Genomic DNA, 13976 nt, shown 5'->3' on the forward strand with positions numbered 1-13976 from the left:
GTGTGTTATACACTGAACAAAAATATAAATTCAACATGTAAAGTTTTGGTCCCATGTTTCATGAGCTGAAATAAAATAATATAAAAATGTTCCATACACACCAAAAATGTATTTCTCTCCATTTTTGTGCACAAATGTTAGTGAGCATTTCTCCTTTGCCAAGATAATCCATTCACCTGACTGACAGGTGTGGCATATCAAGAAGCTGATTAAACAGCATGATCATTACACAGTTGCACCTTGTGCTGGGGACAACAAAAGGCCACTTTTAAAATGTGCAGTTTTGTCACACAACACAATGCCACCCATCTAAAGTTTTGAGGGAGCGTGCAATTGGCATGCTGACTGCTGGAATGTCCACAAGAGCTGTTGTCAGAGAATTTAATGTTAATTTCTCTGTAATAAGCCTCTAACGTCATTTTAGAGAATTTGGCAATACATCCAACCGGCCTCACAATCGCAGACCACGTGTAACCACGCCAGCCTAGGACCTCCACATCCGGCTTCTTCACATGCGGGATGGTCTGAGGTGGGGTGCCCCTGCCCAGTCATGTGAAATCCATAGATTAGGGCCTAATGAATTTATTTAAATTGACTGATTTCTTTATATGAACTGTAACTCAGTAAAATCTTTGAAATTGTTGCATGTTGCATTTATATTTTTGTTCACTATAAATCTGTCATTCTCATTGAAAGTAAGTCTAAGAAGCGGTAGATCTGTTCTGTATGTGTTATTTCTATGCTTCCCGTTCTTAAGATTCACCAGCTTCAAACAGCTGAAAATAAAATCAAATCAAAAGGCCTGATATGTCATATGACATAAATAACGCAGCCACATCCGAGTCCCCAAACGTAACATATCATACTAATTTGAGTGCCCCGGATTGATGTTTACTATGTTATGTCTAGTCTATGAGACCAGGCTGGAGACCCCAGTGTGGACACATTCTGAAATCAAAAGATGGTTTAGTATTTGGTTTAAAATCTCAGGGGAAGGTCAAGGGAGCAATAAATACTTTTCTGTGAGAATACAGCAATCCGCTTTGGGTAAAAAATTAATTAAGGCTTTTGTTTTCATAGATGTTGCCTACGACGCAATAGGCCTACTTGTCCTCATTTTAAGGATAACAAAAACTACTTAGCATACATTTGAACGCCGCAGAAGCTTCGGATATCTTCCCAGTTAAGTAGCCTAGCTTTGTTGTTTGGCTACTTGAAAAGAACTAGGGCAAATCACTCGCAGCTCACCTCTTCCAATGCATTGTGGAAAAGTGTGCATCATATTCTAGTAGATGAAGACCCGAAATGAGTAGGCCTATAACATCCTGGCATTTAAACCATTCTCGATTTTTGAAACGTTGCATACTATTAACATTATATTTTCGTATACTGATAATGCATAATGCGTGATTGCGTTGTTTCCCGCTATTCGTTGATTTCGGTAGCGCATCCCCATATCTAATTCATCAGCTGTTGTCAAAACCGAAAATAGTATGACAACCAGGAATTTAATAAAGTATGCCTATACTCGACTTTCGAAATGTCACGTACTATACTTAATTTTTTCGCATACTCAAACGGCCAACAATTTAGGACGCAAGTATGGGTATTCTGATAAGGCCATTAAAGACGAGACACCATTGTCCAGACTGAATACAAGCAAACATAATATGGGAAAGAAGGTTTAAATGATGGGGTTTGCTGGACACTGCTCCTGTAAATCAGTTCCCCAAATAAAAAATAGAAACATGAGTTTCAAGAAATATTTGCATTGGTCCAGCCTACCCTATACTTAGGGAATCCCCAAGGGTCAAAGAGTAATTAGGTCCCTATAGAGATCTCATCATTTCCAGACTGATGTCACTGTGATACAATGGTCTGGTTGAGCAGTCTGGTTGGTTTGGTTATGTTGCTATGATTTGGTTGCCCTGCTGTGTTTTTGCTGGTGCCCTGCTGTGTTTTTGCTGGTGCCCTGCTGTGTTTTTGCTGGTGCCTTTGGCTTTGTTTTTGCTGGTGAACAGCAAAACCAACCTCAAAGTACTTTATTATTTAAGTGCATTAAAAAAATATCATAAGGCCTTACTTTGAGGGCCTAGTTTTTCCCTAATAGAGTGGCCACATCAGGCCTGCAAGTCGCATTATGCTGGCTTGCAAAGCAATGTTTAATTCCTATGGTTCCTATGGTTGAATAGTGTAGCATTAAAATAAACAAACTACTCAGGTCAACCATACTCATGCCACAAAGTCATTCACAACTCTTTCTTAATCTTTTCTGCAAATTTTGTCTCCTTCATGCCACACCCTGGCACTCTCACACAACTTATTCATACTCTGTTCAGCTCTACTCTCACGGTCTATCTGTTTCCCTAGTTTCTCTCTCTTTACTTAGTTTCATTGTTCTGTTAACTACAGGGCTGGGCTATGATTGCATGAGACAGAGACAGGAAGAGCGTGTGTCTGATTGTCTGTGTCTGAGTGAGTGAGTGTGTGTGTGTGTGTGTGTGTGTGTGTGTGTGTGTGTGTGTGTGTGTGTGTGTGTGTGTGTGTGTGTGTGTGTGTGTGTGTGTGTGTGTGTGTGTATATACGGACGTGTTTTCTTTGCATGAGTGCATTTCCTCTCTTTGTCTGCACCGACGTGTCCTGATCCATTTCCTCCTCACCTAAAGTTGCAAGGTAAGTGCTCTACAAAATAACTTCTAACTACTCTTTCCCATTTCCCTTATTTTCATTGTCTTCTTTTCTCCACAATTTTTACTTATCTGGGATGCCTAGCAGGGACATATTTTCCTAGGCACTCCTTTTTATCTCTCCATCTGGATTTTCCCCCCTCAAATTAGCTGAGGAATCTGAGACGGAACAATAAAACTAGTCACACATCGCTTGCCTCCCTCTTTCCATCCCTCCCTCTAACTGTCCTTCCCTCCATCCTCTCTCAATATCTCTATCAATCACAAAATGTTTAGCTATCTCTTTATTCTCCTCCCTATTTCTCTCTTTCTGTTTCGAGATTGTTTATGGACTCTGCTCTGCACGTAGTCCTTTATCACCTATCTCAATGTAATTATTCCCCTTGTATTTCATCCCTCTACTTCCCTGCTCCTCTCCTCTCACCTCATTTTTTATCTCCCTCACGCGCACGCACGAGCAGCATGCACGAGCAGCACGCACGAGCAGCATGCACGAGCAGCACGCACACACACACACACACACGTGGCAAATTGCTCTCATATCTCCCTCCGACACTCCCTCTGTCTGCCTGTATTTTGTCCCCGCTCATATTTCTACCTCTGATTAAAAGCGCATGAATGATCTGATTGGCTCAATGACCCCAGTATCCTATCTCTGACCCCCATCTCTCTCTCTATCTCTCCCACCCTCCCTATCAATCTCCATCTGACTTGAGGCCATCTGCTGCTCAGGGCCAAAGGCCTAGGTTCCCTGTATCTTGGGCTACGTCCCAGTTCTCTTATATTGCCTCCTTTCCTTGCACCCTAGTTTCCTTTCCTTGATCACTGATCTGGATGGAAGAGACTGAATGGGAGATGCAATGGAGACCAATTGTCCTGTCTTGTCCAGTTCATTCTAATCAATGCTCATGAGAGACGAGACGAGGAAAGGAGGGTGTTAATTTGTTCATGGTCAGGGGCAACCTACAAATTGCCTGTCGCATCAGAATTAGCTATCTGTCAGTGTTAGGACACATCTCTTCCCTCTCCCTTCGTCTCTCCCTCCCTCCTCCCTCCCCTGGCCCATGGAAAGTGTCTAGGCAGTTGAGAGGGGAGATGGGGGAGGCAGTAGAGGGAGAGAGTGGGGAGGAATGCCACAGTAGGCAGGCCCAGCAGTCATGATTATCACCGTGGTGTTTAGCGTTTGTCAGGAACCCGACTCTTCCCCCACAGAGCGCCCTCGCCATGGCCGCTCAGATCACTCCCCAGGCTCACGTTACCTTCCTCATATAAGCTAACCAGGTGAGGAGCACCAACACACTCCTCCTCACCCAGGCCCCCTCAGTCCACTCACACACACAGTCACGAGCGGCCATCAGGCAGAATGGAGCTGGAGTCAGGTGCGGTGCCGGAGCTAGCCGAGGGGATCATGCAGTTAAGTGGACCGGGGATTTTTTCCTCTTCACGACTCTGTCTAAGCATTGTAACCCTAACGCCTACCGTCGCCCGCCTGCAGCCCTTGTGTGTGGGAGTTGGTGGTGGCTATTTGGCAGTATGTGTCCTACCTAGGCTAGCATGTGTGTTATATTTACTCTCGCTCTCTCTCTTTTTACCCATTACTCTTTTTCTGACGGGTTACTTTTAGTAGCTTGTTTTGTTTTGTTGACTTGATCCTCTGGTTTAGTTTTTAATCTGCTTTGCTAACTGCATTTAATATGTCAGTTCTGTTTTCACAAGGGCCTAATAGCCTTGCTGCTAGATAGCATGAGCGTTTAGCTTCTATCCTCCTCACTGGGATCCTGCAATCCCTGCTGAAGCATAGACCAGCCTACATTTCAAGCTGGTCAAGCTGGTCTGACCAGCATGGTCTAACTGGTTAGGCTGGCCATCCAGCTCATGCTGGTATGCTGGTGATGCAGGTATGCTGGTGACCAAGCTGGTCCATGCTGGTCCAGAATGGTCAAGCTGGTATGGCAAAACCATGCCCATCATTTCCATATTTCCCAGCATGCTCTATTTCAATATATGTTTTGTTTGTTGTGTTTTTGCATGTACATTGATTGATTCATTAATGAGTCGTATGCTACACAAAGATACATAACATACATGTTTCTAAACTAATCCAATCGGTTTTATTGCACCCGTTACTGAAATGGTTGTTCTAGTTTAGATCGTTTAGGTAGTCTCTCTCATTCAACTTTCTAACCCTGGCAGTCAATCTACATTTAGCTTGTGGGTGAATACAAGTTACAATTGTTGGATATCCCCACTCTGGCTGGAATTAAACATCACTTTGCAAGCCAGCATGTTGTGACTTGCAGTCCTGATGTGGCCACTGTATTGGGGAAAAACTAGGCCCTCAAAGTAAGTTCTTATGATCTATGCAATGCACTGTCTTGAATAATGAAGCACTTGGATGATGGTTTTGCTGTCACCAGCAAAAACACAGCAGGGCATCACCCTATGCTGGTCTGTGCTGCTGTTTTCAGCGGGGACGTGCATGAACTTCCTTGCCGGCACTTCCTAATACCTAAATCATTACCTGTGATGTATAGAAAGTTATTGATTCAGGTTTAGTTTCACATGTATTGTTGTTTTGTGTTTGTGACACAGTCTCAACAGTATTAAGTGACTCAGCTCTAGTAGCACCAGGAAAGGGTTCAGCTGATCCTTTAACTGGGTTTAGGCATGTGTTGTGTACCTCTTCTGCTTTGTGGCCCACAAACACTCAAACACTGTCTAGCCACATGTGAATTCTTTCTCCATTGAGTAAGCAATTATGAACCTGTTGACCTATGTGCTCACACCAAGTTACGAAAGGCTGCTGTCGCCATGTCAGTGTATATGTATTTTATCTAAAGACGAATCAAGGATAGCGACCAGCGAGTACTTAGCGTGTTTGCACCCCTTTCTTTTTTTCCCCCTCTCTCTTTCTCTCTCTCTCAGTAAGAACACTCAGTCGATTGTTAACCACGGTAAGCTCTGTGTGGTTGTTTGGAGGGAGAGAGTGAGTCATAGTTGCAGTTTCCATAGATGCTGATCAAAACAGCCATGTTCTTTGTCTCAGGGGTGGAGCTTTAACTTCAAAAAGTCGCAGAGCCGAGTCGTTTGTGAGTGCTCGAAGCTACTGACTCGATCCATGACCTCTCATCGTCATGTAACCTTTTACGATGGGCAATTGGCCATGCCAAGCCAATTCAATCCCACTTTATCAGTACTGAGTTTTTTCAGTGGCGCCTGTATAACTGAAAAATGTCAACTCAATGCCATGCCAAGAGTTTTTACAGCTTTAGTAAAAGCAACATTTATTTTTATGAAGACGTGTTTTGTGCATGCGCTGGATTGTGAGAGCGTTTTCGTTTCTTTGGGACATATTTTTCCGAAATGTTGTCATTGCCATTAAGGACTGGTTTCTTTCAAGGTTACCCAAAACCCAGGCCATTTCCCTTCATGCTAATATTAAAAATATAGAGTGGAAACCATGACAAGCCTTTGCCAGTCTGGCTCCCACTTCACCTGGTAGTTACCTACAGTGTGATTATAGTGCAGCTACACATGTTCTGTGAGAGTTGGGTGAACTCTCTGGTGAGTAGTGTTACTGTAACATAGTGTACTTACTACAGCTATAATACACCATCGAACCTGCTTTTAACCCATAGAGCCCTTTGCTTGATTTGTTTTAGGTGTAACGCTACTGGATTGACAGTGAAGCAGCCCCTTTAAGACAAACAACAGGACATCCCATTGAATGAGGATAGACCATACAAAACAATCAACATAGTGCTCTGTTTCAGGGTGAATAGGTTCTAAACGATAAACATCGATACTACCTGTCTCCCATGATATTCCACCTGCCTTCCATTTTATACACAAAGGGTCTGCCAAAGGACATTGGCCACGTTTAGTGTAGTCAGAACAACTGTCTAAGGCCAGGTGACTTGAGTGTAGCCTGTACAACATCCACCATTAATTTACCCTGGAGTATGACTCTATCACTTACTGAATCGGATTGCTACAGGGAAATGACAATGGCAGAGGTACTATGAATCGATAAAGCTGTGTATATTATAGCTTTGGAAACTGGCTAGAGAGGGACAGAGAAGAGAACGCGAGAGAGAGCAAGAGATATTTAGTTCAGTGTGAGCATGTGAGACGTGATACGACTCGCCCTGTAGACACACCCTCTTTTGTACAACCACAAGTGTTGTATGGGTCGGTTTGCCTGCTATGTTGTCGTATTACACAACAATGATGTAACCCTCCTACCCCTATGGTCTTCATCAAGCAACTTGACCCCTCATTTTGCATCCTATCTTCTACTCATTTCCACCTCTATCTCCCTGTTTCTGTCTTCCGGCAGAAATAGTGATTGTTATCATGCTGTGGTTATATGAGTTGTCGCCCATCCACTCCATTCTCTGTCTGCTTTCCAATATGGAAATCGGGGTTCTTGCCAAGTGAAAGCAATTTCCCTTAGTTGACTGTTTCTGCCACCTCCAGCGGCAACAACTCCCCATCTCCATTTGTTTCATTTCATAGCATAGAAATACACCCCTTCTCACAACCCAGAAAATACAACAGACTCCACTTACACCCTTTCTCTTCCAACTCTCCCTTCTCCAACTCTACCATTCATTTATCCTCCACCCTCACCTCCCCTGACCCACTCCCTCTACCCGGTGCAGAATGCTCCCTTTCCAGGCAGCCGTCCTCCCCCATCATCCTGCATCCTACCTACCATCCATCCATCCCCCACCACCATCACATCCACTGACCCACTCTCTCCTCTGCTTCTTCCCAATGCAGAATGTTCCCCTGCCAGGCAGCGCCGGGCCAGTTTGGACCAGAGACACGGGAGCCGGGGCTGAAGTTGTGGCGGGTGGAGAAGATGAAGGCGGTGCTGCTGGAGCCGGCTGAGGTGGGGGCCTTCTTCAACGGAGACTCCTACCTGGTGCTGGAGCACAGGGGGGACCAGGGGGCAGACCTGCACATGTGGATAGGTGAGGTTACGGAAAATGGGTGCGTGTTAACAGTGCCTTCGGAAAGTATTCAGACCCCTTGACTTTTTCCACATTTTGTTATGTTACAGCCTTATTCTAAAATTCATTAAATAAAAAAACATCCTCAGCAATCTACACACAAAATTCCATAATGACAAAGTGAAAACAGGTTTTTAGAATTTTTTGCACCTGTGGGAAATTCAATTGATTGGACATGATTAGGAAAGACACACACCTGTCTATATAAGGTCCCACATTGAAGGTCCCCAAGAGAAGTGGCCTCCATCATTCTTAAATGGAAGAAGTTTGGAACCACCAAGACTCTTCCTAGAGCTCGCCGCCTGGCCAAACTGAGCAATTGGGGGAGAAGGGCCTTGTTCAGGGAGGTGACCACGAACCCGATGGTCACTCTGACAGAACTCCAGAGTTCCTCTGTGGAGATGGGAGAACCTTCCAGAAGGACAACCATATCTGCAGCACTCCACCAATCAGGTTCATCTTCCAACAGGACAACGACCCTAAGCACAAATCCAAGATAACGGAGGAGTGGCTTCGGGACAAGTCTCTGAAAGTCCTTGAGTGGCCCAGCCAGAGCCCGGACATGCACCTGATCGAACATCTATGGAGAGATCTGAAAATAGCTGTGCAGCAACGCTCCCCATCCATCCTGACGGAGGTTGAGAGGATCTGCAGAGAAGAATGGGAGAAACTCCCCAAATATAGGTGTGCCAAGCTTGTAGCGTCATACCTAAGAAGACTCAAAGCTGTAATTGCTGCCAAAGGTGCTTCAACAAAGTACTGAGTAAAGGGTCTGAATAATTATGTAAATCTGATATTTCAGTTTTATATTTTTAAATAAATGAGCAAAAATGTATTAAAACCTGTTTTTGCTTTGTCATTATAGGGTGTTGATGAGGGAAAACAACTATTTAATAAATTATAGAATAAGGCTGTAATGTCACAAAATGTGGAAAAAGTCAAGGGGTCTGAATACTTTCCGAATGCACTGTATATGTCAAATAAGTAGTGTCCAGAGTTTCTACTGACCAGGGCCTGTATTCACATAGCGTGTCAGAGTAGGAGTGCTGATCTAGGATCAGGTTCCCCTGTCTTGTTCATTATGATCTAAAAGGCTAAACTGATAAAAGATCAACACTCCTACTCTGAGAGGGTCTGGAGATTTTGCTGGTCAAGTCACATGTTCATGAGAAACTCATGAGGCCCCACTAATAAGGTACTGGGCATAAAAACCTGCAGAACAATGTAGTAAAATACTCCGACACATACCCTTAATTGAAGTACATTAGAAAGTGGATACATGTAAGAGTGGGATGGAAAAGGATGCCTGAGTCTCTTGGCATAAGAGCCCTCTATTATCTTCCATGGATGGGGCCTCGTAAGCTCGTATCCAGTACTGCTCTGTATATCCAAACTACTAGCCAACCCATTGTGTACACGCCTAATTAACCTCCTTGCGGTTGAAGAGCTAATAACCCGTATGCGTTTAGTGATGACACACACGCCACGACGCTGACCCAACGGCTGATTATGTGAGGACGGAGACTAAGACTGATGGATGGAAGGACGATGAGAGAATGGGGATGGGGGGGAATAAAAGAGGAGAAGAGCTCCCCAGGGGAAAGGGTTGGGTTCTGTGTGTGTGTTCATAAAAAATGCAGTAGGGCTGTTATAGTACTCAAATGTGGCGGTTGTTTCCAGCATGTATCCGGTGCTTAGGTGACACTAAGCCAATTGTCATTGCATGGAAGAGGGCTCCCCTCAAAAAGCACCCCCTCCCCTCTCTCCCTGGCCTCTCTGTCGCTCGTGACCCCTCCCTTCACCTCTTACATGACCCCTCCCTATTTTGTCTTTATTTACCTGTCACTCACTCACTCGTTTAGTCTATGCACCCCATTTCACCCAACCTCTCTCTCCCTTTACCGCCTGACTATTCTCTTTTTTGTAACTCTCCCCCTTTTCTCCCTTTCCCTACCTTCACAACCCCCCCTCTCTCTTCCTCCCAGGTGAGAAGTCATCTCGTGACGAGCAGGTGGCGTGTGCCATGCTGGCTACCCAGCTGGACAACTTCCTGGGTGGTGACCCCATCCAGCATCGCCAGGTCCAGGGCTACGAGTCCCCAGAGTTCATGAAGCTCTTCCCCAGGGGGGTCAGCTACAAGGTCGGCAGGAGGGAGGATACTCCTAGTTCATGTTTACTGACAAACACAAGGTCCCAATCCTATCTTGAGAAGTGCATGTGTATGGGATTTTACGTGGAAACTTTCCCATGGACATCAATGTGTGATTTACTGTATCTGTAACTTTGTAATCCGTGTGTTTCCCACATTAGATTTGGGCCCACTATGAGTAATGCATGTTTATCCTAACGTGTTAGGATTGAGTACTATATTGCCAGTAAATGTAATGTTTTTCCTGTAGAAGCACTACTTTGCATAATTTCATCATATGCTGCTGATTTCTTACCATATCATTCCATATCTCTCTCTTTGAAGTGTTAGCCAGTAAAACCCCAAATACTTCCTGGTTAGATACAGGTACAAAGAATCGACCATAAACAACATTTTCAGATTGTTACCGTTCTCTTTTCTTCTTTCTTTTCCTCTCTTCTATTACTTTTACTCACTTTCTCTCAAAAACACACATGCGTACGCACGCTCACTCACATGTGTAGGACGGTGGTGTGGAGTCGGGTTTCAGGCGGCCCCAGGGTGGGTCAGGGCCGGTCCACAGGCTGTACCAGATCAAAGGGAAGCGCAACATCCGTGCCAAGGAGGTGGTGTTGAGCTGGGAGAGCTTCAACAAGGGAGACTGCTTCATCCTGGACCTGGGAGAGGTGAGATAGAGGGAGAGAGAACGGGGGAGAGTAAGTCGCTCTGGATAAGAGCGTCTGCTAAATTACTTAAATGTCAATGTAAAAGGGGAGAGAGGGGGAGAGGTAACAGGGAGGTGGAGGGGGAGGGGTGAGAGCAAGGGTGGGGAGAACATTGTTGCCTTGCCAAATCCAAATGTCCAATTTCCCCTCATTTAGTAATCAATAAAGTAGGACTAATAAAATAAAACATGTCTGTTTATGTCTTTAGACCATATTTTCGTGGATCGGCTCGCAGGCCAACATGTTTGAGAAGCAGAAGTCGCGTGAGATCGCTAGCCTGATCCGCGACACTGAGAGGCACGGTAAAGCACGCATCACTGACATCAGTGAGGGAGAGGAGCCGCCAGAGATGCTCAAGGTAAAATGGCCGGCATAGTCCTTTCCTCCCAAAGCAAATTAAACAAAGTCACAGACCTAGAGACTTGTCAATCCTCTAATGTCTAAGCATATTTAGAGACTTTGATATTGAGGTATAGGAAGGTAATGGGTCTATAGTTAGTCAGACAAGTTACAATTTCTTCCATTCTGTCACAAACTAGTCTACTCACAAACACTTTTGTTTTGTGGACTGAGGTTGCTGACATGATGTTGAGGATCTAACTTTGAGGATCTGACTTTTTTTAAATAAACCTCACCACAATCCATGTTCCACTCTGCCATGTGATTGACAGGTGCTGGGACCAATGCTAGAGCTGGCAGAGAGCACTCCAGAAGAGGACAGTCAAGCAGACGTCTCCAACTCCGCCTCCCTCTACAAGGTGGCTGGACATTACAATTCTATTATTAAACAGTGGTGTGTCTCATGAAATGTTCTATTGCATTACAACAGTACTATTGTAAATGGATATCTCACCCCATTTGAGGTATTTTGGAACGTAGACTGCACAGCACAGCTAGCTATACTTTGGGGCTCTTTTTCCCCCAAGAGCAAACAAGGTGAACTAGATCACAAATGAACTAAAAGTCATGGCCGGTGTTGTTGTCCTCCACAGGTGTCCGATGCGACAGGTAAGATGAAGCTGACCAATGTCTCTGAAAAAGGCCCATTTGCCAAGGACCTTCTGGTGCGCGACGACTGCTTTATTCTAGACAACGGGGCCAATGGAAAGATCTTCGTCTGGAAAGGTGAGGAAAACATGTGAACCTCAACTAACATATTTCTGCTCCATGAAATGTATCCCTAGAATAAGTTTTTCGATATCCAACTAGATATCCAGTGTCTCATTAAAAACTAATTTAATCAGTGTTTGTAATGAATAAAGTGAATTGACATTATCATGGTGAGACCTTACTGAGACCTCTATGGGTTAGACTGAGGTGAGACATTATCCCACTTGTTATGATTGACAGGTATGGGAGCCAATGCAGAGGAGAAAAGGGAAGCCTTGAAAATGGCAGATGACTTTATCCAACAGATGAACTACCCCAGGATGAAAACACAGGTGAGTCAAGCATGATCTCACAAATGACAAAAACCCAGACGTTATTTTCTTATTGTCCACCCATTAAGTCTACTCAGCAGCATAACGTCAGCAAGTGATAGCGTCATGATTTTATTATACCTGAAAACAGTAGAATTTGCATATTTAAGTCCAGTAAGTCAAATTCCATGTAAGTCTTCCTCCATTATAACATTGCACTGCGCAGTGTGTTGTGTAACCACCAGGTCATGAACCCAGTGTCATATGATGCACTAGATAAACAGTTATGACCGGGTAGTCAAATCTCTGCATTGTCTTACAGGTGGAGATTCTACCACAGGGGAGGGAGACAATCATCTTTAAGCAGTTCTTCAAGAACTGGAACTAAACTACAAGGGTTTTCAGAAAGGGGTCTCAATTAACTGTTGCGCTCCTAAAATATAATGAAATAACAACCTGGAATATAAACGGTCTCAATCAATGTTTAAAAGTCTTCTCATAAGGAGTGAAAAAATCTCAAATTCCAAGAACATATAGTTTTTTTTTTATATGTGTTTACTTATATGTATATATTTGTACGGTACTGTACTCACAGACAACAACTGTTTAGTCATGCATAGGTCAAATTAACTCAAAATAATGAGAGCATTTATAATGATGTCACACCAAATGTGACACTAAGTCACTACTACTGGTTCTGACTGGGAAGGAAAACATGTGTTCACTGGTCTTACTGGGCTCTGTTAGTGGTCTTATTTAAAGCCAAGATGATATTCCACAAAGCCTATAAAGGGAATTTGTTTGCTTTTGTCTTTTTTTGTTGTTGTTGTTTTTTGTTTTTTTACATTTGTTTATGAATTACAGGGACATATTCAAATAATACCTTTAGTAGGCTACAGATTATGAAAATAAATGGAAACTGAAAGAACCCGTACAGAGGGTGGCTTCGTCAACTCTCACTATGACATTGGTTTTGTTCCAAATGGCACCCTATTCCCTATATAGTGCACTACTTTTGACCAGGGTCCATTATGGTCAAAAGTAGTGCACTATGTAGGGAATAGGGTGCCATTTGGAACACAATCGTTGAGTGACTAAGTTTTTATTACCTGTGCCTATTCTCCCCTGTTTGTTTTCCTCACTGGGATAATCAATCAATTTTGACCTTTCACCTGCATGGTGAGAAGTTCCTTGGTTGTTTCACTTTTTCCGTCACTGGATAAACACACAACCCCACCTACACCTGAGGGAATTAACCTTCCATTAACGTTAACCTCTAGGGGCTACTGTTGGGGTCGTCAGAAATAGCCTATGTTTATGTTCTTAAAATGTGTATCGAGCTAATGACTATTGTCTTTGACTGGGGACTGATTGTCTGTCCTGAAGTGGAGGTGACTGTTGGTTTCTGTTGCAACCTGGAGATTATTAGGCTAATATTGACCTTTATTCCTTTGACGTGTGCGATTAACACTCAAAAGTGTAAAAGGACCCCCTTCCAATACATGCACCCCACACACTCACACTATTACGGGTCTTTAAGGCCCGCACAGACTGTACGACTTTGCCATCCCCAAACAACATTTCCACGTCGTGGGCAAATTCTTAGGTTGTAAACGATTGTCGGACATCTTGACTCATTCAGTGTGACAGGGTCTAGGTCTGACGATTAAGTACCATTACGTGTGGTCGTAGGCGCCAACAAAGTTCTGGCAGTGTCTGAAATGTTGAGCATTTATCATGTGGTGTGGCTGGTGTTACGAGCCTTTCCCGGTGACTGACCAATAGGAACACCTCCGGCACTGAGTATGCACACAATAATACGATTGTTGTGAATAGTGCGATTATTAAAATAGTTTGATTTAAACATTGACATGCTTTGCAAGAAAACAATTTCCTAATAATCTTGTTTACATGACACATCTGAAATCAGGTTACCTGATGGGACTTTGATAAATTCACAAAATCGCTAATCCAAATAAATGTTCTACCACAGCAAC

The 13976-nt window shown here is 43.8% G+C and overlaps 1 protein-coding gene across 1 annotated transcript; it reads left to right on the plus strand.

The window, feature by feature from the left end:
• Positions 1 to 2584: 2584 nt before the first annotated feature.
• On the plus strand, positions 2585 to 12913 carry LOC120030585 (macrophage-capping protein-like). The gene is made up of 9 exons (XM_038976007.1): positions 2585 to 2673; positions 7473 to 7666; positions 9691 to 9845; positions 10358 to 10519; positions 10767 to 10916; positions 11230 to 11316; positions 11551 to 11683; positions 11909 to 12000; positions 12302 to 12913. Exons 2-9 carry the CDS (start codon positions 7474 to 7476, stop codon positions 12365 to 12367), a joined length of 1038 nt encoding a protein of 345 aa, XP_038831935.1. The 5' UTR covers positions 2585 to 2673; position 7473; the 3' UTR covers positions 12368 to 12913.
• The last annotated feature ends 1063 nt before the right edge of the window (positions 12914 to 13976 follow it).

Source organism: Salvelinus namaycush, chromosome 36, assembly GCF_016432855.1.
Source record: "Salvelinus namaycush isolate Seneca chromosome 36, SaNama_1.0, whole genome shotgun sequence".
Lineage (NCBI taxonomy): Eukaryota > Metazoa > Chordata > Actinopteri > Salmoniformes > Salmonidae > Salvelinus > Salvelinus namaycush.